The sequence below is a fragment of the Diabrotica undecimpunctata genome, chromosome 3, assembly GCF_040954645.1.
Source record: "Diabrotica undecimpunctata isolate CICGRU chromosome 3, icDiaUnde3, whole genome shotgun sequence".
NCBI lineage: Eukaryota > Metazoa > Arthropoda > Insecta > Coleoptera > Chrysomelidae > Diabrotica > Diabrotica undecimpunctata.
The window spans coordinates 161963435-161989620 of NC_092805.1; the positions used below are offsets into that span (position 1 = coordinate 161963435).

The 26186-nt window shown below is 33.8% G+C and overlaps 1 protein-coding gene across 9 annotated transcripts in view; it reads right to left on the reverse strand.

Moving 5' to 3' along the window:
* Positions 1-4105: 4105 nt before the first annotated feature.
* The window catches only part of beta-Spec (spectrin beta chain), a 105613-nt gene continuing 83532 nt past the window's right edge, over positions 4106-26186 (reverse strand). For 5 of the 9 annotated variants that reach the window (XM_072527419.1, XM_072527411.1, XM_072527412.1 and 2 more), the window contains 5 exons: positions 19011-19103; positions 15238-15378; positions 8642-8912; positions 6415-6597; positions 4106-4685 (listed from right to left, as the gene is read on the reverse strand). In XM_072527419.1, coding sequence (XP_072383520.1) covers positions 4682-4685; positions 6415-6597; positions 8642-8912; positions 15238-15378; positions 19011-19103 — 692 coding nt within the window. In that variant the 3' untranslated portion in view covers positions 4106-4681. The remainder of the gene's footprint in view (positions 4686-6414; positions 6598-8641; positions 8913-15237; positions 15379-19010; positions 19104-26186) is intronic. The other 4 variants (XM_072527418.1, XM_072527417.1, XM_072527415.1 and 1 more) reach the window with 3 other exon arrangements.

Consider the following 26186-nt stretch of genomic DNA (forward strand, 5'->3'; position numbering starts at 1 on the left):
GATCAACCTCGGGTTCCCAAACCGTTCTCCTATTCATAAGGTGACGGTGCAAAAAACTGTAAAGCAATTTGAGGAATCTGGAGGAGTAAAAGATAGATACCAATCAGGTAGACCGAAAAGAGTTATGAATGACAACAAAACTTTAAATATAATGCAAAGTTTTGTTGAAGATCCACATACATCCTCACGCATGGTTGCACAAGTACATGAAGTAGGTCGTTCTTCAGTCTTACGTGTATTACGTAAGAATAAATTTAAACCGCGGGTAGGAACTCCTCTGGATAGTCCTATCAGGGAAAATCAATCAATCCCTGCCCTCCGCAGATTCTAGGTGTTTCCTGACCTACTACTACGGGAAACTAGTACCTGCGTAGGGTCCCTTATCCAAGGTCACGGATGAAGTCCACAACGGCAGCCACGGCGGTTAAGAATTTCTTCGGTACGGTGTGGATGGCGGAAGTGGCAATCTCTTGATTTTAGGGATTATATAGAATCACTATATGTGATGAAGGGCAGCGGCGATCATCAGTACCAGCTCAAGGCACAGAGGAAATAATCCTGGATCAGCTTGAAACTGGACTATCACAAGTATGACTGGAGCAATTTAATTGGTTGTGATACTGCGATGGGGAAGGCAACGGGAAACCACCCCATCATGATAATAAAAGGTATATGTACTGATTATGGTCCTCGGACACCAAGATCCGGCAGGAGAAGACAAGCACACAGGGCTTCCCAGGCCGTCATCCAGCGAAATCTATGTAAAATGGAAAATAAATAAGACTAAAATCAGGTATCAGAATAGGCACACGGAATGCGAGAAGTCTCTACGAGCCTGGTAAGATACAAAATACCATACGTGAGATAATAAGGCTCAATATACCAGTTCTTGGGATATGCGAAATGAGGTATCCGGGGACTGGTAAATATAGCATAGACGACCACGATGTATTCCATTCCGGAGAAGAAAGCACTAACCACCGGAATGGCGTCGCATACATTGTACATAAAAAAGTCTCTTGCTGTATTAAATCTGTAAGTTACATTTCGGATAGAGTCATCGTGATGCTATTAAACTTAAAACCAGTAGATATAAATCTGGTCCAAGTTTCTGCGCCCACAGCCAGCAGTAGTAAAGATAATCTTTCTGATATAAAGAAGGTAATGAGTCAGCTGAAAAACAAAGACATTACAATAATAATGGGGGACTTCAATGCCAAAGTAGGAAAAGGTTGACAAGAAAACATTGTAGGGAATTTTGGACTTGGACAACGTAATGACAGGCGAGACCGTTTTGTAGAATTCTGCGTAGAGAACAATCTAAGTGTGACAAATACATTCTTCGAACTACCCAAGCGTCGTTTATATACTTGGAAGTCACGCGCAGATACTAAAGAGAAGATCATAAGAAATCAGATCGATTATATAACAATTACCGAAAGGTACCGAAATTCAATCAAAATAACTAAAACACTATCTGGAGCCGATGTCCCCTCAGATCATAACTTATTAATCAGTGACATAAAACTCAAACTTAAAAAAGTAAAACGCCAACAACCGACTAAACACTGACTGTATTGAGATAATAGTCATGAAATTACACACCAGATAGAAAAAAAGTTCGAAAAATCGGAAGAAACACATAACGTCGAAGACCACTGGAATCACGTCAAAGCCATTATGCAAAAAAAAACTAAAAAGTATAAAACTATTACTAAGCGCAAACAACAATGGATGACTGATGAAATATTGGGACTAATGGGAAGCAGACGAAAACAGAAAAATAAAAACTCTGAAGAATACAATAAAATCCATAAAGAAATCAGAAGGAAAATCCGGGATGCAAAAGAAATATGGTACAGCAACAAATGTCTTGAAATAGAAGAACTGCAGAAAAAGAATGGCACGTTTAATATGTACAAAAAGGTGAAAGAAATAACTGGAACATATAGATCAACTGCAAGTAGTTTACTTGATAAACAAGGAAATATTATAGTCAATGAACAAGACAGATTAGAGAGGTGGAAAGAATATATTGAGGAGCTGTTTGATGATGATAGAACAGAAATTCAAATCGAAAATATATCGACTGGTTCAAACATAACACTCGATGAAATGGAAAGAGCTATAAAGCTATCAAAGAATAGGAAAGCAACCGGTCCAGATGAAATTCCAAGCGAAATAATCAAACTACTCCACGATAAGGGTAATCATTCTCTTCTAAGCCTCTTCAATAAAATATACGAAACCGGACATATACCAAAAGACTGGCTACTGTCCACACTGTCTGATGAGTCATGTACTGAAAATTTTCCTAAGAATACTGCACTCGACAATTTACAACAAAATAGAAGTACAACTAAGTGAAATACAATTTTGTTTCAGAAACAACCTTGGAACCAGAGAAGCACTCTTCAGTTTGCAGGTCATGGTTCAAAGATGTAGGGACATCGAACGATCGGTATATATGTGTTTTATCGACTTTGAAAAGGCCTTTGACGGAGTAAACCATGACAAACTTATAGGTGTCTTGCAACAGGTGGTAATAGATGACAGAGACCTCCGTATTATCAAAAATTTGTATTGGCATTAATGTACAAACATACGAATTGGACACAACACGACGGAAGCAGTGGAAATACGACGTGCAGTGAGGCAATGATGTATTCTATCGCCTCTACTTTTTAATATCTACTCCGAATTTATTTTCAAAGAAGCCTTAGTTAAAGATACAGGCATTACAATCAACGGAATTAATGTCAACAATCTCAGATATGCAGACGACACGGTACTTATTGCCTTCGATGCAGAAGACCTGCAACGACTTATAAACAGGGTTACCGAAGCATGTGATGAATATGGGCTAAAACTTAATACTTCTAAGACAAAACTTATGGTTGTCAGCAAAACGGAGAGAAAGAAATTTCTTTCTTCTTCAAAGAAGAAGAAAGAAATTTAAACCATACAAAATTAATCTATTGCAAGAATTAAGTGAAGATTACTTCGACCGTAGATTAGAGTTTACTGAGGTAATGATGAATAAAATTGAAAATGATGAAAATTTCGTTAACAGAATATGTTTTTCCGATGAAGCAACCTTTACACTGTGTGGAAGTGTAAATCGACACAATTTAAGGTACTGGAGTAACGTAAATCTACACTGGATGCGTGAAAACCATACTCAAAGACCACAAAAATTAAAAGTATGGTCAGGTATAGTAAGTACCCAGTTAATTGGGCTATTTTTTATCGAAGGAAATTTAACTTCAGATAGTTACAAAATGTTACTTAGAAGTGAAATTGTACCTACACTGAGAAACTTGTTTGGGGCCAATTTTAATCAGATGTGGTTTCAGCAAGATGGAGGTCCAGCTCATTTTGGTGTAAATGTTCGGCGTTATTTAGATGAAATATTTCCCGGACAATGGATTGATAGACGAGGTAGAATTGAATGGCCTCCACGTTCACCTGATTTCAATCCTAAAAGTTATTTTTATTGGGAATACTTGAAAAATTCAGTTTACAAAACTAAACGAACAAGTCTTGCAGAGCTAAGGCCACGAATTATCGATGAATCTCGAATAATTTCTAGACAATCATGGAGAAATGTGGTAGACGCATTCTACATTCGATTAGGGTACTGTCAACTCACAAATGGAGCACATTGTGAACACTTGATAAAGTAACCAGTATGTTAAAAAATGTTGTAATCTATCAATTGTTACGTTTTAATGTAGTTGAAAATAGTTAGCCTTAAAAAATTTATTGAGACAATTAGGCGTTGCCAGACTTCTGTTTTATGTATTTAAGACCTTCCAGACTACATAAAATCATAAGTGTTACATATGGTTGAACTCGTATTGAATAGGAGATTCCGATAATGACTGAATATACAGGGTGATAAATTTGAAAATCCAAAGTTACTAATAATATAAGAGAATCCACAAATCTGGCAACATCGCAAATATCAAATATGGAATCTCCGTATCCCAACATAGGTGTACCCCAAATTTTGTACAATTATGACTAGCAATTTACAAGATAATTGTCCGTTTCCAGATTTTTGGTCCACTCTGTATAACAATCCCAGAAAAAATAAAACAACTACTAAAAACAATATTTATTATAACTCCATTTTTAAAAGCACACAGTTCATTTATGTAAAATAGAAATAACTCTACAAATAATAGTGAAATATAATAAATGACTTGTCACCGACCGATCGACCTTTGCTAAGCAAAGCTTAAAATATATTGCAACTTAAAAATAACGGGTTTAGGTTTAGTTACATCAAACATAAAAATGAAAAAGGGAAAAGGGCAGACAAAAAACTGCCGAACAGTTAACTGTAAACGGTTATGCTGGGACTTTACATCGTACATTTTTATTTTCTTCTTATTCTTCAACTATGTATATATCCAAATAGTTTTTTAATAAATAATACAACACTGGCTCGCTGAGGTTGGTAGTTTTGTGCCCCAGTCAAGTAAATTTTTAATCACATAGTATAATATATATTACTATACATTTAAAATTACTATTTAATAATATAATGTGCAAACTACAAGAAAAATATATTAAATATTTATGCTAATATAAAAAAAGAAGGGCGAAGTCTGGACAGGAGTCCTCTCAGGTAAAGCGTAAAGATACAGGTATGATCAAGAGTAGAAGTAGAAATTTATCTGAAAACAAAAAAAAATTAATTAGAATATGATTTGAAAATGTTTGCATAATTTATTACTAATATAATGAACTACAAACTACAAAAAAATTATTCAAAATGGCCGCTGTTTGCCTGTATACAGAGTCGAAGTTTGTTAGGCCATTCATCGATCGCTGTACAGAGATGACATCCATAGGCACATTGTCCACAACTTCTACCAGAGCTTTTTTCAATGACTCTTGAGTATGGTTACGTATTGTGCAGACCATGCCCTTTAAAAATAACCACAATTAGTAGTCGAGTAGATTAAGGTCTGCGCTGGCTGACGGCTATATGATTTTCAAGCCACTCTTCAGTTGTTTTCGTCTTATGCGCAGATGTAGAGTCTTATTTGGATATCCATGGTATATTTTGAAACATGTGTAGTTTAGAAGTTCCACTACATTTGTTAAAATGTCCCGCTGATAATTTCTCGCCCTTTTCACAAAAATGTAAAGAAGTGACGACGTCATAGAACACTCCCCACCAAACCATCACTGAGGTAGGAAAATGTCCTCGTTTGATCCTTGGCACCAGTTTGCGGAAGACCGTGCATAAACCATATCGTTTTGCTTAGTGAAAGTTTTTATCTGTAAAGAGAATTTCTTTGTAACGCCCTCTACCCTACAACACGTTGTCTTGTTTGTCGATTAAAAACTTGTAAGTCCCAAGTCTTGTTTTATAATGTAACTCATGGTTTTCGGTGCAATTTCCATTTGCCGAGCAATAATTTTTTGTTTTCGCGCAGGATTTTTGTTAATTTTTGATTTAACAGCGTTAATAACCTGTGGCGGACGAACCACGAAAGGTCGGCCGGATCTTTTACGGTCACTTACTTTTCCCGTATTCAAAAACAATTTCACATGCTCTTTCTATTCCACACTTATGAACAGCAATGGCAGCAATTCGGTACTCTTTGTCTTTGAACTCTATCGTAAAGGCTCAAACTAGACTGGAATGTTTTGGCGTGTTTATAGTGTACATGTCAACAGTCAGTAATGTCAAGATAACTTTTAGCTACGTTCAGTGTGTCACCCGTACACGCCACGTTTACACTTGTATTAATATTTATGGCAGGACTATGTATATGTAATTATTATTTTATGAAATACACCAGGCAGGGAGTTAAAGTAATACTGTGATTTTAACCATTTAATTAATAATTGTATTATCTGAGCTATTTACAAGTGAAACTAAAACTGTCAATAGCAATGAATGAAATCATAAAACCATAAAACATTAAAAGATATAAACTACTTTTTTTGATCTATACTTTCGTCTTTATCGAGCAGATGCTTTTCCAATTATAAAAATATTCGAGTGCAGTTTATCAATAGTGCTTCATCCATGTCCTAAAAAATTCCTAATTCGTTATCATGGATCTGGACAACCTTGAATAACTTTACCTCGAACAATTTCAGATTTCAAGACAGTTTCCACATCAGGGTTAATATTATCATTGAGTTGATATTAACACTGTTCAATTGGTAGTTACATAACAAAAAGTATTTGCGACATCGTTATTTCACAGAATGCGCATTTTGAACCTGGTTGGTATAGACTGTTTTTACGTCAACTCCTCGACATTGTGCTTCCTAGCTTGAGTGATATAGCGGTAGATCAAATAGCGACGGTGGATGCAATGTAACCTTGTCGATTTTTTGTCGATTTCAACTAATAATTAATAGGAAATAAATAGAGGTACTTACGTTTTCTTTAAAGTAAAGAAGCTGCGACGTTTGGAATCCTCCTTCTGCCCAGATGCGGGTAATGTATGTGAGCGAGAAGGACCGGCAGATTCGGTGTCTGCGTGAGAATTTATATTTGAAATCCACGTGTTCATCTCTGAATCGTTCTGTGATTGGAAGAGGAATTCGCCACCGCTTTCCAATCTGCAAAAGAGAGAGTATTTAAATAAATTAAACAAAGAAAAGAGAATTAGGTTAGATCAATTAAAAAAAACTGTAATTTTTATTATGAATAAATATAATAATATATATTTTAGATGGTTTATGATGACTCCACATTTGTTTCTATAATTAAGACTAGCAGAAAAGATGAAAAATAAACATGTAAGTACACCAGAAGAAATGTACTCAGTCGATTAAAAAATGTATCTTCACCAGGCGACAAAAGAAGCCTTAATAGACCAGAACAAACAAAAGAAATAGAAACTATTGGTGGAATGAAGATTTAGAAGACCTCGTGAAACAAAATTAGGCATATAATAAATAGCTAAATACTAAAGACCCTGAAGATAGATAAATATATAGAAGACACTGCTATGTAATGTGGAAATAGATAATTAACATAAAAAAACGAACATTGGGAAAGATGTAATAAAATTTATAGATTATTGGGATGTTCTAAGTCAAGGACAGCTTGGAAAGCTATAGAAACGTAGTAAAAATGAGTAGAAAGATTAGTGAAAGAAATTTCTAAAAATAGAGATACATTTCGTAATGTTAAGTACTATCAAGAAAAAGCAGAAAGTGTGAATTTACCATTAACTATTAAACAAATCAAGAACTATTTGAAACAAATCAAAAATAAATCACCTGGTACTGGAGGTATACCCGTGGAACTTTAAAAATATGCACCTAATATGGTACTAGAATACATAATTTTAATTATTAATATTGTCTAGAGGGAAAAAAGATACCATGTGAATGGAAAATTGCCAACACTAGTACCATATATAACAAAGGGTCTAAGAAAAACTGTAGCAATATCGTTGTCGCCGTATAAAAGCTTCTATAGGTAGACTGTATGGCAATATTTTAAGAGACAACATTGAAAATCAGTTTGAATAATGACATGAGCAGAGCAGCTTTAAAACAGAAAAATCTTCCATAGATAACTTGTTTTGTCTGAAACAACTAACGGAAAAATCTCACATACAGGAGCGAACTACATCTATTTTTCGTAGACCTAAGGAAGGTATATGGCAATCCAGCAATCAGACAACTATGGTATAGCTTAAAATTGATTGGAACATAAGTAGCGTCGGGACAGAACAAAGATGTTTAGAATACTTTCAAGTCAAAATCTTTCGAGTTGCAATGACTTAGTTGACTTTCGAGACTGAGGCAAGGCTGTCTCTCTTCCATACTTTTTAAGATTTATCCCAGCTCTAAAACATTATTACAACATGATATCAGGTTGTCGTATTTAAGATATTATTATTATATAGTTGATTATAAAAAATTGGGATCTGGAAATTAATACTGAGAAAAAAACACGAGATTTAAACATTGAAAACGTCATTAAGAATACTAAAGAATACAAATAACTGCGAGTAACATTGACTGCAAATGGAAATGATAAATACAACAAAAAATTATTGTTATGGGATAAAAACATACAAAAAAGAACAAAAAGACACCTATTTATTGCAGTAACTTACAACTTGGAAGTCGGGACTTCTGTAGAATGCTGTTCTGTGGAACACGATCATATAAGAACAGATATAATCACAGAAATAATAAATGGAGAGACATCATTTACAAATACCATCGAAGTATTTGACTGTTGGATCTATACATGGATCAATAATTAAAAATGTAATGACAACAATATGGAAAGATGGCTTTGAACAACCAATAGTTCCCATATTAGATTTGTCATATTAAATCTCCTGTTAAAACACCTGCAATGTTTTTTCTTGCCTGAACTAATTTTTATGAATTTCTAATTATTGTGTTTACCATTTAATTGTATTACCATTTACTATTTTACCATTTAAAACATTAATATTTAAAAAGTGAAAGGTGTCTTTTGATTACTACGAAAGGCTGGTTTCACCACAATTTAAAATTGTATATAATTTATTAATACATATTTATAAAAATAAGCATTTTAAAAATAATCTTTAATATAGAAGGAATCATTTTCGACAACTTAAAAAAATCTCTAAAATTACTCAACAATACTTACTTCAGCCTAAACACGTATTTCTTTTTCTTATAATCTTGCGCAACATTAGCGACGGCTTTTCTCAGTGCCAATGGTGGTTCACCCTTAAACCTCTGTTCCGGCGTTGATTTTGCTGTCTTCGCATCCTTGTAGAACGCCAATTGGGTTCCCTTCAAGACGCAGTATACCTTGTCCCACGAACGGTTGCTGGCTTTCGTTGTTGTATTCTCCCATTCGTGCTTGCGCACCAAAGCTCCTTCGATTGCTTCGTCATCTCCTACGCTGCTTGGGTCTAGCGAAAGAAGAATGTCAGTATGGATATAAAATTGAAATGAAAAAATATACATTTATATGTTCAATAATATATAACGAGTAATTATTATTTTGACTCAGTTTAAAAATTGTAATATTAAATGCAGAATGTACCAGGCTCTGGTTCCCAATACTAACAGAGGAAGTCAGCAACAAGAATATATCAACATTAATGGATTAATAATGAAGGTCATAGACACATCATTTATACATACACGAAACAACTCGAAACATGACTATATGCCTGCTAGATCGAGTTCGTGTGAGCACGGTCAAGCGCCATTTCCACACTGTGGAAACTAGTGTTAAAAGATAGTTTCCGCTGTTACTAGAGGCGCGCTGTAGGAATAGATACTTCCTTATTCACACGAGCCATAACTGTCGCTAATAAAGTTATACAATTAGTAAATTCAGTAAATTCCATTTCAATTGATTTTTTCATATTAAGTTCATGAAAAATCAGAACAATGATTTTTATTATGCTAAAACAATTCTTCTTAACTATTGAAAAAAATATTTATTTAAAATCCTGTAACAATACATATTTGAATTCTATTAGAAAAATTTCTCCTAACATTCAGAAATATGTTCGGTTGATATATAATACAATTTGCGGCATTTTCTATTTGTTGCCGTAATCCTTGTCGGGTATTAATTTCTTGAGCATACACAAATGTCTTCATATGTCCCCAAAAATAAAAATCTAAGGGATTAAAATCAGGACTCCGAACAGGCCATGGAAACTCACTTCCTCGCCCTATCCATCTATGAGGAAACTGATTTTTCAAATAATTTCGCACCACCAATTGAAAATGTGGTGGGGCGCCGTCTTGCATAAACCAAATACACTCATGTGAAATAAGCAAAAAAATACGATTATATGTATTTTAAACATTATCTTTAAACACTAAATAACTTCAAAACTACTTACTCTACCGCATTGACACAAATTACGTAAAAAGTAAGGAAGAATAAAAAAACATACTGAAATGATTATTACGACAGTGGCGTAGATTGTGAAGGAAAAGAAGGATCTATCCCTACAACACGCCTCTGATAACAGAAAATAAACTATATTTAACACCAGTTAAAGTATCCTAACATATGTAAACTGTTCAAGTTTTGAACAAAAAATCTTGGAATGTGTTAAAACAATGGGCTTAAAATCATTTTAGAATATTTGTAATAAAATACTCTGTATCTCGGTAAGAAGGAATATTTTATTTAAGTGTTTTAGACTTCTAAAATATTTCTCTTTGATGGTGAATTAGATGAACTGCTTACTGGAAGCTTTTGGACTATGTTAGGATTAACCTTTTATTCCGACAATACATCAACAGTTTACTCTTGCAAAACCATCTTTTGCACTCTTTACGAAGAAAAAATATATTAAAATTATAGTAGACGACTACATTTCCTTTCAGTTCGAGCTCTACCATTTTCCTATACGTACTCCAACACCGCTTGCGACTCTGCTCTGAAAAATGTGAAATGCACCCTAAATATATTGAAGAGTGAAAAAAAGATGAACTAGGAACAGAATATGAAAGGAATTTATAAGGTTAAGAGAGATAATAAGATAATAGCCAAGTTAAAACAGTTCAACTTTGTCCAGTTAATGATTGACCAGATGTTAGGTAGCAGAAACATCTGAAAGTTTTCTTTCTCGGTGCTGATATCCTGAATTAGTCAGGTGGTAACTAGTTAATAAAACTCGAAAACTCTTAGATTACAAAAATATAAATTTCGAATTTGTCATATTTTTCTCTTAATTTTTATTAAATAACAGAGCCAAAATAGATAAAAACTGTGCTAAAAATTGAGTTCTTAGATTTCTATTGCTTTATCACAGATACTAAGACTTACTAAACACAAATTTAACAACACAAACGTATCACTTTTACAAATGTAGACATGGAAACGATACTACACATAGAACTACAAGACCACACATCAACAATATTTGTAAATCGTAGTATTCGATTAAATGATAGTTCTGAAAACTAATGAACCAAGTTTAAGGGTACTATGTAATAGGTAAAAAAGATTGTTTGAGAGTCTAGAATATTATAACAAATAATTCATAAAGTCTCGACCCCTAATATATTTCTTGAACAATAAAAATTATATTAATAAATTTTTGGGTAATTGAATAATCTCCTTTTCGTGGTTTCTTTTATGTTTACGATGTAATCATTCAAAATGGTGAATAAAAATGTCAAATAGTTAGAACTTTTTTCGTGATTTTCATTTTTACGCACTTAAAAAACTAATAATAAAACTTAATATAAAAACTTATTTTTATTAATTATATTAAAACATTTTTTTCGTAAATATGAACACGCTCAAACTCATAGTTATAAACAAACTTCCGGAGATATTTGTACAAAAATCTAAGGTTCTCATTACAATTACAGTACATTTCCTCTTAACTGCACCTCGGTACTGCATACCTGGCCGGTTGACGTTTTGACTGCTCAATCCGACTTTTACTGACAATATGTATATTGTTTTTGAATCCCCGTGGTTTAACAGACCTGTCAATAAGAAAAAGATGATATTTATAAGTCCAGGTGCATTCGAACAAACGGCCACTGTAATAAGTTCTTCTTAGTTACAGAGATTCCTGTTCATGACTATCCAGAAAAATTGTTTTGGGTAACTTTTTAACATTTAGCCCTGTTTCGTATATTTTATAAACCGGTTGAGGAAAAATTAAAAATAGATCAGATATTCGTCCTAGGCCAGGTGTTGGAAAAAAACTAGGAATTCAACCGCGATGTACACCAAATCTTCGTGGACTTTAAACAAGCTTACGATTCTGTTAGCAGAGAAGCATTGTGGGAGACCATGTTCGAAATGGGAGTACCTGAAAAGCTGGTACGATTAGCACAGTGAGCACAGAGAACGCTTCCGCACGGATCAGAATTGGCAGTACCACGTCGGAGGAATTCCTCATTGACACCGGGCTTAGACAAGGAGATCCTCTCGCCCCCCTGCTATTTAATTTTAAGTAAGTAAAGCTCAACCACAACTGACAAACGGATTTGCCGCCCAAGGATCAAAAATACAATCCACCGAGATGCAAAAGAAGTTTTCACCTTATTCGAAAACGGAGCCAAGGAAGTTGGTCTGAAGGCCAAGAGGACAAGATTAAGTACATGGTGGTTACGAAGAACCCAATACCAAGGGTTAGAGAAAAGGTAACAATCAATGAATACAACTTTGAAGTCGTCAAAGAATTCAAGTACCTGGGAGCGATCATAACATCTGAAAATAAATATAAAAGGGACGTGGCAGCGGGGATCATTGCAGGAGCAAAAATAAGAGTGTACAAGACAATAATTCGTCCCACAATACCGTAGGGAAGCGAGACATGGACTCTGAACCAGCGGGAAACGACAAAATTACTGGTACTGAAAAGAAAGATACTGCGGACTATCTATATGCCTTGCAGGGAAGAGACAACAGGAGAATGGAGAAGAGACAATGATGAACTCCAGACAGTATATGGAGGTGAAAATATAGTATGCTACATTAAAGCAAACCGAATAAGATGGGCGGGCCACGTACTAAGATCGAGTGACGAAAGACTCCTGAACGCCACATTCTAGGGAAGGCCGATGGCAGAAGGTCAGTTGGCCGCCCAAGAAAGAGATAGAAGAACGCAGTAGCCAGTGATCTACGCAAAATGGGAATACAGCAATGGGAAATAGTTGCTCAGGACCGACAACAATGGAGGGAAATAGTAAACGCGGCCAAGACTCACATAGAGTTTTAGAGCCAAATGATGATGATGATGAGGAAAAATTGCCCCGTTTTAACCATTTCACCAATCTTACGTCTTGAATTTTCTTACACCAGAAGTATCAGCAGACATTTTTTCTCCACTTACATGTGCGAAATGAATTCCGTGCCACTTCTTCCATTAAAGAAGCTAACTATCACTTGCCACAAATTCGCCTCCATTCTTCATGTTTTGGTGGACAGACCTGGCTTTTTCTTTGAAAATTTGGCCGATGTACCTCTTCGACTTTGCTGAAGAAACCAGATCCACAATCCTTCATGTACAAACTAGCAAATCGGTTTTTTCCTCGTACAACGTCTATCAGAATTTAAATTTTTTATTGCATTACCGTTTACGTTTACAGGCCGGTTAAGAGGAATTATACTGTAAATTTAAACAGGTTCGGACTGGGCCAATAGGCCTAGTTTTAATTTGCTTTTCTTGGTTTTTACATAAGTCATAGAACGGGAGCATGTATAATTATACCATTTTTTAAAAACTTTCCAACCAACACGAACAATTAACTAACATTTCAACTACATTGTCTCATATCTACAGGTAAAATATTCTACAAACTTAATTGAGTGCCTATTTAAAAAATAATCAAACCGTGCTATAAAAATAATGACATTATTTTTAGTAACTTAATTCAATTAGTGTATATAGAAAAAGAAACAGTAACTTGGTAACAAAAAATTGGTGTGAAAGTAAAGTGAACAATTTCGTAAATTATAAATAATAAGTAATAATATAAAGGTGTTTAAATTACTGACCCTTGAAAATATTAGAACCTACATGTTACATTAGTATGTAGAAATATTTCTACAAAACTCTACGTGAATATCTTTTGTTGTTTGCTCAGAAGTAGAATAAAGTCAACCAAAGTTTAAATACATAATCTATAAATTTCCAAGTATTACCAAAGTAATATTAGAAGTAATAGTTATTCCGACATACACACTTGAAAAAATAATACGAAACCCTTGAAATAAACAGTAGTGGAGTACAACTAGAGGGACCACTGCAGTACCTGGTATATGCCGATCATCTTAAAATTTCCTGCAGATATAAACGTTCCTTAAAGGTAAGTTTTAAGCTCTCTTCGTATATCGTCTGAATTCTACTATTGAACTATGTATAGCATTAAAGGCGGAACAATAAGAAATGCTAGAGCATTTCAATAAACAAAAGAGAAGAAAGAGAATAAACAAACTCTAAATTATTTTTTATTTACACAGCCAAATTTGAATCGGGATACAGCAATCGTTGTCTTCAATCATTTGTTTTCTGTTTCTCCCATAGTAGTCAATCAAGATATGCGTGCATGTCGAAATATATAGCGCGCCGATCAAGATATTCAAAATTAAGAGGTGACAGTCTCCACTCCGCGAGGTGGGAAAATAATCGAGGATACGTGAGAATAGGGGGATTAGTCCGAGCCTGGCATTTCGCCAAATAAGTCGTGCTGGGAGTATCCCAGTACTATCAGATTCCCGCTTAGCCCCTCTGGGAGTCAGTCAGGTCGAATTTAGGAGTCAAGCCGTAAAGGTGATGCCGGTACGAGCTTTTGAGAAATCTGTTATGGTGTCCATCCTGTTTCCTTGTTATGGTGTTCATAATGGGTATAGCTAAACAAACCCAAAAATTCACCATAAGTTTTTTTATTTTACTTCTGATAGTTCTGCCTAGAGAATATTACCAAAAAAATGCAATAGTTGAAAGGAAAGACAAATTGAATTTATGCCTAATACAACGGCGGCGAAACCACTCATTTTTTTACATGAATGGATTCGTATAGTTGACCAGGTCCAGATCCTACAAGTTTCTTAGCACCGATGCCGACGTAGGTGATTAAACTCTACTCGAAGAAATTTGGTCTCTCCGATTTCTACTATCTTCAACCTTTTTCTGGACCAAATGGTTATTGCCGTCATGTATTCAAGAAACATATTCTAAGATGCGTATTTGTTCTGTTACTAAGTATTGATACGGGTTTGAAGTCTTATACAGAACATCTTAAGATACTTTCTTAACGATTCGGATTTATTTAGACAAATAGGTATGAAAGAAACCACAAGATCAAGGTAATACGGTAGGATATCAATTAATTTTCGTTTGCATGACCTTCGTTTATTTAGGGTAAGAGAAAACGTTATAAACAACAAATGATATTACGATATTATTGATATTTTATCTAAAATTTAGATGAAATATATTTTTTTTTGCTTGCACCCTACACAACTTGAGGAAATGATTTTTATGTTGATATAACTAAATACATGTTGATTTTTTGTACCATAATCCAACACAGAATACCTACTTTTTACAAAAGTGGAACTATTAAATGCTGTTGGATCGCAATTAAATTTCAAAAACTATTAAGTGAGATATTTGATAAATTTTTAATATTTTAAGAATTTGATTCATCAACGACCAAGATAATTATCTGAGTTTCACTTCTGTACTAAGTGGATTAGTATTCTGTGAAGTTATACAATATAAACTATTAAATGAATACCTTGCAATGGCGATGACAGAACACCCTCATCGTCGCTGTGAGTTCCAGAGGCTTTAGAGCTCTTTTTCCAACGGAAACTCCTGAATGGAGATTTGCTGCGAGAGCGATCTTTGCGTCTGGCTTTTTCTTCCGCTCTCGATACTTGCAAAATAAACAAATAAAGCAACAAACACAACACACATACATTCAAAGGCTAAAGCGCTAGGCAATAAAGAAGCTGTTCGAAAATGGATGAACACGGTAAAATATTTGTGTAGTATTGTTTGTAAATTAGTTTCAAAAAGTATCATTTTTCATAGAATTAACAAAAATAGAATATCCTAATTAAATATATTCTGAACAAAAATAGTAAAACTAAATATTAAATAATAATTAAATAATTCTTAAATAATATTCAACAAAACGATTCACTTAAAATAAATTAAATTAAAATAGATTAAATTTTCCTAGAAAACTTATTAAAATGAAATGAATAGTCCAAGTTTAAGGTCACTCATTAGAAGAGAATTCGCTATTTGTATGATAGTATTTTATAGAAAACAAAGGCATGTCTCTAAGAATTCTAGTATGTAGTAGAAAGTAAGATATAAAATTCTGTAAGTGGGTACCGAAAAATCTCGAGTTTCTTGTGATAAAATCTAGATTGCGATATGCTTTATTTAACAAATTGTTAATGGGAGGGATAAGTGACAAGGAACTCTCAAATAACCCCCCAAATCTCTGATTTCAGCCACTCTTAGAGAGAAGCCTTGTATCAGATTAGCTAGATTTGTTTAAGGATATAACAAAACACTTATCTTTATTCAACTGGAGACCATTCTAAAAGACCAATTATTATATAGGGAAGTCAGGTGTTCTTGGATTCTTAGACAGACACATAGGTTTGAAACTTTGAAGTATAGCTATGATCATCAGCAAATAGCAAAAATTGACAAAATTGTATTACCTCAGAAATATTATTAATAAACAAGTTAACGAGAAGAGAACCCTGAACTGACCACAATAGGAATCGAAAGTGAACCCTTTATGTCTAATATATTTCGTCTGAAGTGATACTATTATTTACCTTTGTTTTAGTTTAAAAAAATGAGTGTCTTGTTTTTAGTTTTGTCTGTCTGAGTTTTTACTAGATATACGTGAAAGTTCCTTGCTAGTAAAAAATATCAAAATATTCTAACGAATCCTTATCGAAACGAACCACAAGTATATACCTAAAATAAATCAATACCTTTTCTTGTCTGTGCAAACAAAAAAGGATTCTCTACGGAAGCGGCACTGCATCATCTTATAGAGAGGGTGAAGTATGTTTTAGAAAACCAAGAGGTGATGCTTCCAACATTTCCTACGAAGCAATCACAAGGACGATTCCTTTAAAAGGAATAGATGAAACAAGCTGCAGATGGATACACTGCATGTCGAGGAACCGTATGATATAGGCAACATTACTGGAAATACAGCAGTGTCAGCAGAGATAGCAATAGGTTGTTTACAGGGAGGAGTCTTATCTCGTCTCTGGTGGAATATGGTCATGGATTGATAGCTTATTGATAGAATATAATGGTCCCTACTGTTCTTACAAAATGGATTTCAAAAGTAGAGGTTTTATATAATCTACTCCCAAGGAGTCCAAAAAATGAAATTTTTCAGAAAAGGGAATATAAAGGAATTCAGTCTTTTTATAGCTGAATGGTGAAATATAAGTCTGGTGAGTGAATTAAAGTACCTTAGGATAATACTAGGCATGACGCTTACGTGAAATCAGTAAATAGAACAAATAACCAAGAGAGCAGTGACTATTTTAATGATAACCACAAGCACTCTTGAAAAAATGTGGGGTGTACTGGAGAGTAATGTAATGGTTAGATCTGAACATAGCAATATCATAAATACAATTAGGGATATCGTATTTATGGTGACTTCTGACCAGATAATACCCAAGTGCCTTTCCAGGTAGACAACCGCCCACGAGAGAGATGGATATGAAATAGAAGCCAGGTTGCAACGTTCAAGGTACAAACCTGTCTAAAATTGCAGATGGGTCGGGACGGGTCTAAAAATGCGAATCTTCCTTAATTGACATGCAACACTTACATACAATGAGGCTCTTTCATAGAAACTTATGCTCAGACTGTTTCGCAAATTACTACTGACTCCAAAATCATATGGTAGATACCCATCTACTAGACCTGTACAAGTTGATACCAGGTTCCAAATATTTTGAATGGAAATCACGCATAAATATCGAAATAACCAAAGCCAAAGATGTAGTTACTGCAATAAAAATTAGACGACTACAGTGGACAGGACATCTGGCTAGAGTAAATGAAAGCTACCGTGCAAGATATACTCTATTGACAAAATCAGAGGAAACTAGACGAAGAGGTAGACCAAGTATGATATGGACGGATGGTGTGGATGCCAGGAAAATCGACATAACAAACTGGAACCAAGCTAAAAAGAACAACAGGACCGAATAGAAAAATGAGTTTGGAAAGGACGAGGCTTACCTAGCAACCATGATCATGAATAAAAAGTAAATTAGCTGCCTGCAGTACAGGTTTAGGATTAGATATTACTCTTTTTCGAATTAGTCCGAAATAGTCTTCTAATCCTCATTGAAGAGATATGTTAGATTTTGTTTAGATTTCTAACAATTCTTCTTATTGTAATGATAGATTGAATTTCTGATGATGTTCTTACAAACCAAAAGACCTATCTACATTCGATTTTTAGACAATTTTCTCTCCTTGGTTGTCGTAAGAAGTCTAATAATTTTTCAATCACATAAAACTTTAGTATTAGTTTTGCCCAGGAGACTGAGAGTATTTGTCTATAAATAGTTTCAACGCATAAATCCATTTTTCTGTTACTGCTTGACTGTGAAGGCCTCGCATCCATATAAAAGGAGGACGAAAGCATAACAATGCAGCAATCGAGCCTTAAGTTACAGGTAGAAGCGCAAGTTTTACTTTCTTGTTCAAAGTTTATTTGGAGCTCTTAGTAAGCTGCTGAGTATTACCGTAGTATCATCATCTGTTATGTCTACGAGTAACTTCTGTCTATATACGTCGATGTCTACATACTTGTCCAAAATAGAAGATTAACGTTGGCGATCACATTGGCAATAATAACTTTGTTTACGGCAACTTAAAACGGATTAGCGGATGTCTCTTGACACTACTGTCGGAGATTTCGAAGCCACTTCCGGCGATCTAGCCCTACATTATGAGGTGTAGAAGGTTATATCTCTCTGGATGTCTCATTATATGGTCGAAATATTGTAACTTTCCAATTTTGATTGCTTTTGTTATTTCTGTGCTCTTTTCATTCGGTGTAAAACTATTTCATTTGTTACTCGATCAACACAACTTTTCCGAAATATTCGTCGGTAAATCCACATCTTAACTTACATCCTGGGTAATGCTAAATGAGCCAGATTGATGGCAAGCCAGTCCAAAAATCTTTATCCTATCTAATTTTTTCGAGAAAACTATTGTTACCGTATTCTATTTACTGGGATTTCATCATTTAATAAGCTGTAGATAAGCTCGATTACCTATGTTTCCCACTACGGAGTAGGCGCCATCTACTTGGGATGACAGACAATATAAACGCCAGTGACTCCCTGAATTACGTAGCGACGACTTGAAGACTTGGTGTAATAATATGTTAAATTTCAAATACTACACAAATATTTTTACGTCAAAATTCAACAGTTTAAAAAATAACCCGTCAAAAAATGATAAATTCGTGTCAGCATTATCAATACTTACGTGTTTGTGAGCGAGGAGTTGTACCTGACTTCGGTGTCGTTTGCACAGGTGTCGAGGGTAAAGTCTGAGGTCTTGGATGCCGTTCTTCATGCACTACAGAACATGCTCATGCATTAAAAAAAAATCATGCAGAAAAACGTGTGTAAACATTAATAACAAATAAAACTATAATTATATTGTAGACTGTCAAAGTGACAACAAATATAATTTTTCACTTTCAAATAATAAATATTCAAAGTTTAATTCAATTAAAAAACAATGTAGTATTTTCGAAAAAGCTGACGTAATTGTATAAATGAATTTTGCTTAATAACAAAAATTAACAGCTGTAGGATAACTAAATATAAACAATCACAGCTAAAACTGTAATATTCTTGCTTGTAAAAGTACTTGCTTCAGTTTTTTAATTTGTCAAGCAGGAACCATGACTGATTTTCTGGGTAAGGGTAGAACAATACCAGTGAATTACTATTCCACGTTAGAGATCGCACTACGAGAAAATATTATGTAGAGAAGACGCAGAAAATTGACCAAAGGTATTGCCATGTCATGCAAACAATTTCACGGTTTAGAGTTCGAATTACTAGAATATTCCACTTTCTCACCAAATTTGACTCGTACAATGGACTACCATGGGCAAAATGATATTCTCACCTCACAAATTCACGAACAACAAATAATACCAATCGTACAGAATGAATGTTCATAACCAAAAGTCCTTATTTATTCTTCAAACAATTAAAAAAAAACCAATATTTCCAACTTCTTATGGGACAAATATACACAAATTAGAAATGTTTGGAAAGGTTTTAAAACCCCCGTCCATTGTGACGTCAGACTTGAGTAGTCCATTATTACGTCTTTTCTTAACTGATAAAAGCTGTGAAGGCCTCGTTTACATAGCAAGAAAAAAAATCTTTTTGAAAGTTGTAGAAGCCTTACAGATTCGATATAAAAAATGTATCCAAGAGAAGTGGTTTCTAAGATGTCATCAACATAACGGGCAGAGGTCATATTGCCTCGAATAAACATAAGTGGTGATCGGCTACCATATTCAATAGCCCCACAAACCGTTACTCCAACTGTCCTGTGTACATGCCTCTCAACAGCAAACCCGATATCTCGTCGCTCTCCACGGCGGCGTCTTACCATCCTACGAGCATCATGCATTCCTAAACAGAATCAGGATTCATCACTGAATGCTACATTACGCCATTCTGCCACCAAATGCTGCCGTTCTCTGCACCAATTCAAAAGTTGATGACAGTGGTCCGCAGTCAAAGGAAGCACTAGTCGTGGGCGGAATGAAACCGGTCCAAAGACTCGAATGCGACGGTATAGTGTACGCATACTAACAGGTCTACCTACTACTCCAAACCATTGGGCAACAATAGAGCCAGTAATCTAAAGCGCCTATTTTGACGCTCTGTGGTACGCCTCGGTTGACCAGTTGGTCTTTTTCGTGTTCCTCTACCTTCTTTTGTCCACACATGACAGACACGCATAACCGTCATTGTCATACACTTAACACGACGGCCAATTTCGTGATACGACAAACCCATATCTCTTTACGCAATAATTCGCAATAATGGCTAACATGGTGGTAATATTGATGTCTTCGAACTAGAGGCATTTTCTTACACTAAATACAATTAGACTGACGAATAATAACTAAAAATTTCTATAAGAACCGGTTTTCACAAATCGGTCTCTTCACAAAAAAATTTAAAGAGAAAATTTTATTTTTACAAAAAGTAGAAAAGATAAAACATTGGTATTGTTATGATATATATATATATATATATATATATATATATATATATATATATATATATATACAATAGCACTAAAGGCCTTAGAGGCCCATGGCTTAAAAAGTTTGTTCTTTCTTCATTTTCGCTTTTCTTTATGTACTGAGATCTTCTCTGGCTCGATATGTGATTTTTCTCCATTCCTTCTTGTTATTCATTTTTCTTTTCTGGCCTTGTAGTCCAATTTCTTCCATATCTTTTTCTACCTCCTGATTCCATCTATTTTTTGGCCTTCCTTTTCTCTTTTTTAAAGTTATAGTGTAGTTCATTACCCTTTTTGAAGTCCTCGTGTTCGGCATCCTTTCTAGGTGACCTCGCCATCTTAGTCTCTGTGCCTTTATGACTCCTATTATGTTAGGTTGATTATATAATTTCTTTAACTCATCATTTGATCTTCTTATCCATAAACCGTCCCTTATTATTCCTCCATATATCTTCCTCAGGATTTTCCTTTCCCATATCTCCAGTAAATTTTGTTCATTTTTTGTCATTGTCCATGTCTCACTGCAGTACGTTACTATTGGTTGTATAGTTGTTTTGTATAACTGTATTTTTGCCTTTCTTGATAAAAACTTGCTTTTCAACATTCCACTAAGAGCATGTACACTTCTATTGCCTGCCATTATTCTAGCTTGTATTTCTTCTTTAATGTTAGGTTTGCGTGATATTATTGTACCTAGGTATGTAAATCTTTCTACCATTTCGAATTCGTATGATAATCTTTCTTCTACTTCTACTTTAAACTTTTGTCCATCCCTGAACTGATCATCTGTCCACTGCATACATTTTGTTTTAGTTTCATTTATGTAAAGTCCCATTTTCTTTGCTGCTTTTACTACTCTCTGTACTATCTCCTGTAGCTCTTTTTTTCCTCTTGCTAGCAACACTATATCATCCGCAAATGCCAAAACTTGGTGTCTTTTATGATATAGGAGTCCTTCTCTATTGATTTTCGCTTCTCGCATTATTTTTTCTAGGCATAAATTGAAGAGTAATGATGACAAAGGATCGCCCTGCCTTAATCCTTCGTTTACTATAAATTTGTCCGATACATGATTGTTTACTTTGACTCTGTTTTCTGTATTCTCTAAAGTAAGATGTATCATGTTACGCAACTTTCTGCTAACTCCCAGTTCCTCAAGGGTCTCTTTTAATTCCTTCCTTTTTATTCTATCGTATGCTTGCTGAAAGTCGATGAATAGTGCTATCGTTGGTAAGTTGTGTTCATAGCTTTCTGCTTGTAATTCTCTGATTATGAATACTTGGTCCGTTGTGCTTCTCCCTCGTCTAAATCCGCATTGGTATTCGCCTATTATATTTTCAACTTCTTTTTCTAGCTTATCTTTTATGGATTTTGATAGGATTTTATATACGGTATTTAGTAACGCTACTCCTCTGTAATTACTGCATTCTGTTTTGTCTCCTTTTTTGTGTAATGGGCAAATAATGGCTTCCTTCCAATCTTCGGGTATTCGTTCTTTTATCCATATCTCCTTTATGATCTTGTATATCCAATTATTTAGCAGTTTTCCACCATATTTCATCATCTCTGCTGTTATGTTATCGCTTCCAGGGGATTTGTTGTTTTTCAGATTTTTTATGATTTCCTCGATTTGTTCTTTGCTGGGTGAATTATCTTCTATGTCTTCTAAGTGTTCGATTCTTGCTTCTGTTTCCACGTATTCTCTTTGGTTTGACTTATTATTGCCATTTAGTAATTCATCAAAATACTCTTTCCATCTTTCGGCAATTTCTTTTTCCCGCTTATATTATTTCCTGCTTTGTTTTTGACGAATATGGGTTTTTGTTGGAAACCTTTTTTTTCATTTCTAGCACCTTGATATAGGTTTTTTATTTTTTTATTTCTGTAATTCTCTTCTATTTCTTTTAGCTTATTTTCTATGTGTTTTCTCTTCTTTTCTCTCAGCACTCTCTTTACTTTTTGTCTTTGCTCCCTACATCTATTCTTTGTCTCTGTTGTTTCTTTCGTGATCATTTCAATCCTTAATGATTTTCTTATTTCTATTTCTTTTTGGCACTCTATGTCGAACCAGTCTTTCCTCTTTTTATTCTCTTGTTTGTTACATTCTTTTGCTGCTTTGTTCATTATTTGCTTTATGTTTTCCCATTTGTTCTCGGTTTGCTCTTCTATTTGTATCTTTTTTAGTTCTCTTTCCATTGTTTCCTCGTATATGTCTTGCTCTTTCTTTGTTGCTAATCGAATTGGTTTATGTATACATTTCTTTTTTTTTATTTTGTTTTTGTTTTCTGGTATCAGTTGCTTAATTTTGATGCCCACCATGTAATGATCTGAGTCGGCGTCTGGTCCTCTGTATGTTCTTATCTTCTTTATACATTGCTGTTCTTCTTTTTCGATGAGCACGTGGTCTATTTGGTTTTTAGTCTTTCTATCTGGCGATATCCAAGTTTCCTTGTGTATTTCTTTTCGTTCGAAATATGTGCTCATTATGATCATATTTTTTTCTCTTGCGAAATCTATCAGGAATTGTCCGTTCTCATTAGTTTCATTGTGTTTACTATATTTTCCTATTGTCGGTCTAAATACTTCTTCCTTCCCTATTTTGGCATTTGCGTCGCCTAGAATAATTTTCATATCATATCTGGGTATATTTTCGATTGTTCTGTTTAATTCATTGTAGAAACATTCTTTGACATCATTATCTTTTTCTTCTGAAGGCGCGTGAATATTTATGAGGGTGATTTTTTGGTATTTTCCCTTGAACCTGATACTACATATGCGGTCTGATACTGGTTTAAACTCTACTAGTGCTTCTTTTAGCTCTTTTCTTATCATAAAACCTGTGCCTAACGTTCGATTCTTTCCACCGCTGTTAAAAACATTGTATCTTCTATTTCTAATATATCATTTCCCAGTTGTTTCGTCTCCTGTAAAGCTACTATGTCAAAATGGAACTTTTCGATTTCTCTCGCTAAGTGTTTAAGTTTGCCTTCTCCATATGTGCCTCTTACATTCCATGTTCCCAAAAGTAAGTGTTCTTTTCGTAGTGTTTTCTTGTGTTTTGGTCCCGTTATCATTTTTTTCCTCTTTTTTCCTTTTTTCGTATTATCGCTAACCTTGTTCTGTGCTTGTTTCGTCAACTTTATTCCAGTAGTACATTTAGTTGCTAGTTTTTTGATGTTTTTTTACATATTGCGCCTTCTTTGTCATTCCACTTCCATTCGCTGTTATTCACCCATATTTTTTTTACTCCAATCTTGACTTCATTTCCTTTATTTCTTTCTTCTTGAGCAATGTTTCTAATTGTTTTCTGTATTTCTCGTTCTTTTGTGGTTGCATCTTCGTTGATATATATTTTGTACTCTTTAATTTCTTTTAACTTGTGCTTTTTTTCCATTATTTTTCTTTTTTCTTCCTGGTTTTCCAATTCAATTAGGCATGTTTTTTCGCCTAACTTGTGAGCATTCCTTATTTTAACCTCTACTCCTATATGTTGTTTGATGAAATTATTGATTGTTCCTTTTAACCTTGCTTGCTCATATGTGTCTATCTTTAGGCCGTACATAACTATGTTATTTATTCGTCGGTGTTTTTCCATAACTTCCATGTTTTTTGTTATTTCCCTGAGTTCCTCCTTGATCTCTATATTTTCTTGTTTTAGTTCTGAATTTTCTTTTCTCAGCTCTCTGTTTTCCATTATGAGCTTTTCTATCGTTTCCTTGCATTCTTGTTGATTTCTTTTTATTTCCTTAATATCATCGGTGAGGTGGCTCACCATTATTAGTAATTGATCAATTTTTGTTGCCTCATTTTTTTTCTCTGGAGTTTTTGTTGGTGTTCTCGAAAACTTCTTGCTCTTTCTGAAAATGTTATCTTCTTCCTCGCTGTCTTTATATCTGTCCTTCCTTTTTGCCCCTCCTTCTGAAAGTGTATCATCACTGTCTAAATTTTTCATATATTTTTCCATTTTCCGGCGCCAAACACTGTCTTCCACCTCAACAGTTCAGAGAAGACAGCGTTTACCGTATTTATTTTATGTTTATTAACCGTTGTTATTTTTCTGTGTCTACCCCGAAAGTCTACTCACAACGGCAACGTCGCAATTTCAAAGGTCAGAGTTTCGTTTCTATGCTTTGATGTTAATTAGGCTTATCAATTACAGCGATCTTACTTTTTATAGGGCCTTGGTGTTTTCGGATGTAATTTCACCGATTTTAAAGTTTTTTCTTAGCACTCTCCTTCACTTAATGTCTTATATTGTTCACTGGATATTTTCAATAATTTATTTCCCGTTACAACTCTCAGAAATTGAGTTTATTGCAGACGACAAATAAAATATTTGTTTACGTTTTGGTTACCGTGTTGCCCATATATATATATATATATATATATATATATATATATATATATATATATATATATATATATATATATATATATATATATATATATATATATATATATATATATATATATATATATATATATATATATATATATATATATATATATATATATATATATATATATATATATATATATATATATATATATATATATATATATATATATATATATATATATATATATATATATATATATATATATATATATATATATATATATATATATATATATATATATATATATATATATATATATATATATATATATATATATATATATTATTCCTTCTGGGTGTAACACTTATAATGTCACTGAGTATATAAACCTCTTTATCAGTCTATAATTTAAGTGAACTGAAAACTGTCAACTAAAATTTCCAGGGTGTTATATTTAAAATAACGAATAAAAATTTAGTCCGGTACGAGGCCCTAAATATGTTAGATTAATTGGACATATCCAAAAACCCCTCATTATAAATTTTTAGATATTAGGTATGTCAAGGTTCTCTAAAACGAACTGGAATTCTCAAAAAAACACGCCATGTAAATATTCTGTTGGAATTGAGGTATTAACATATTTACCTATAAAGCCCAATATGTTGATAATGGGAAGATAAATGAAAAAACAGAAGAAGGAAAATAATTTTTTAATAGACAATTTTCACCAGAAGCAAGCCCATTTTTAATAAACAATTCAAAAACAATTTTAACCGATAATCTTCATAAGCAAAATACACAGCAAGTCAATAGACGAAGTAGGTTTTCTGTCAATAAAAGTAAAGTTATATACCAATAGTTAGAAAGCAAACATGATACAGCACTTTTTATATCAATGAAGTGATAATTAAAAAATGTCCATAGATCTAGCTCAAAGAGAGAAGGAAAAAAATTATAAATGAGTGAATAAGTTTATAAACATTTCAGTAAAAGCTTTTAATGTACCAAACTTAAGCTACTTCTAGTAAACAGGAACATAAAC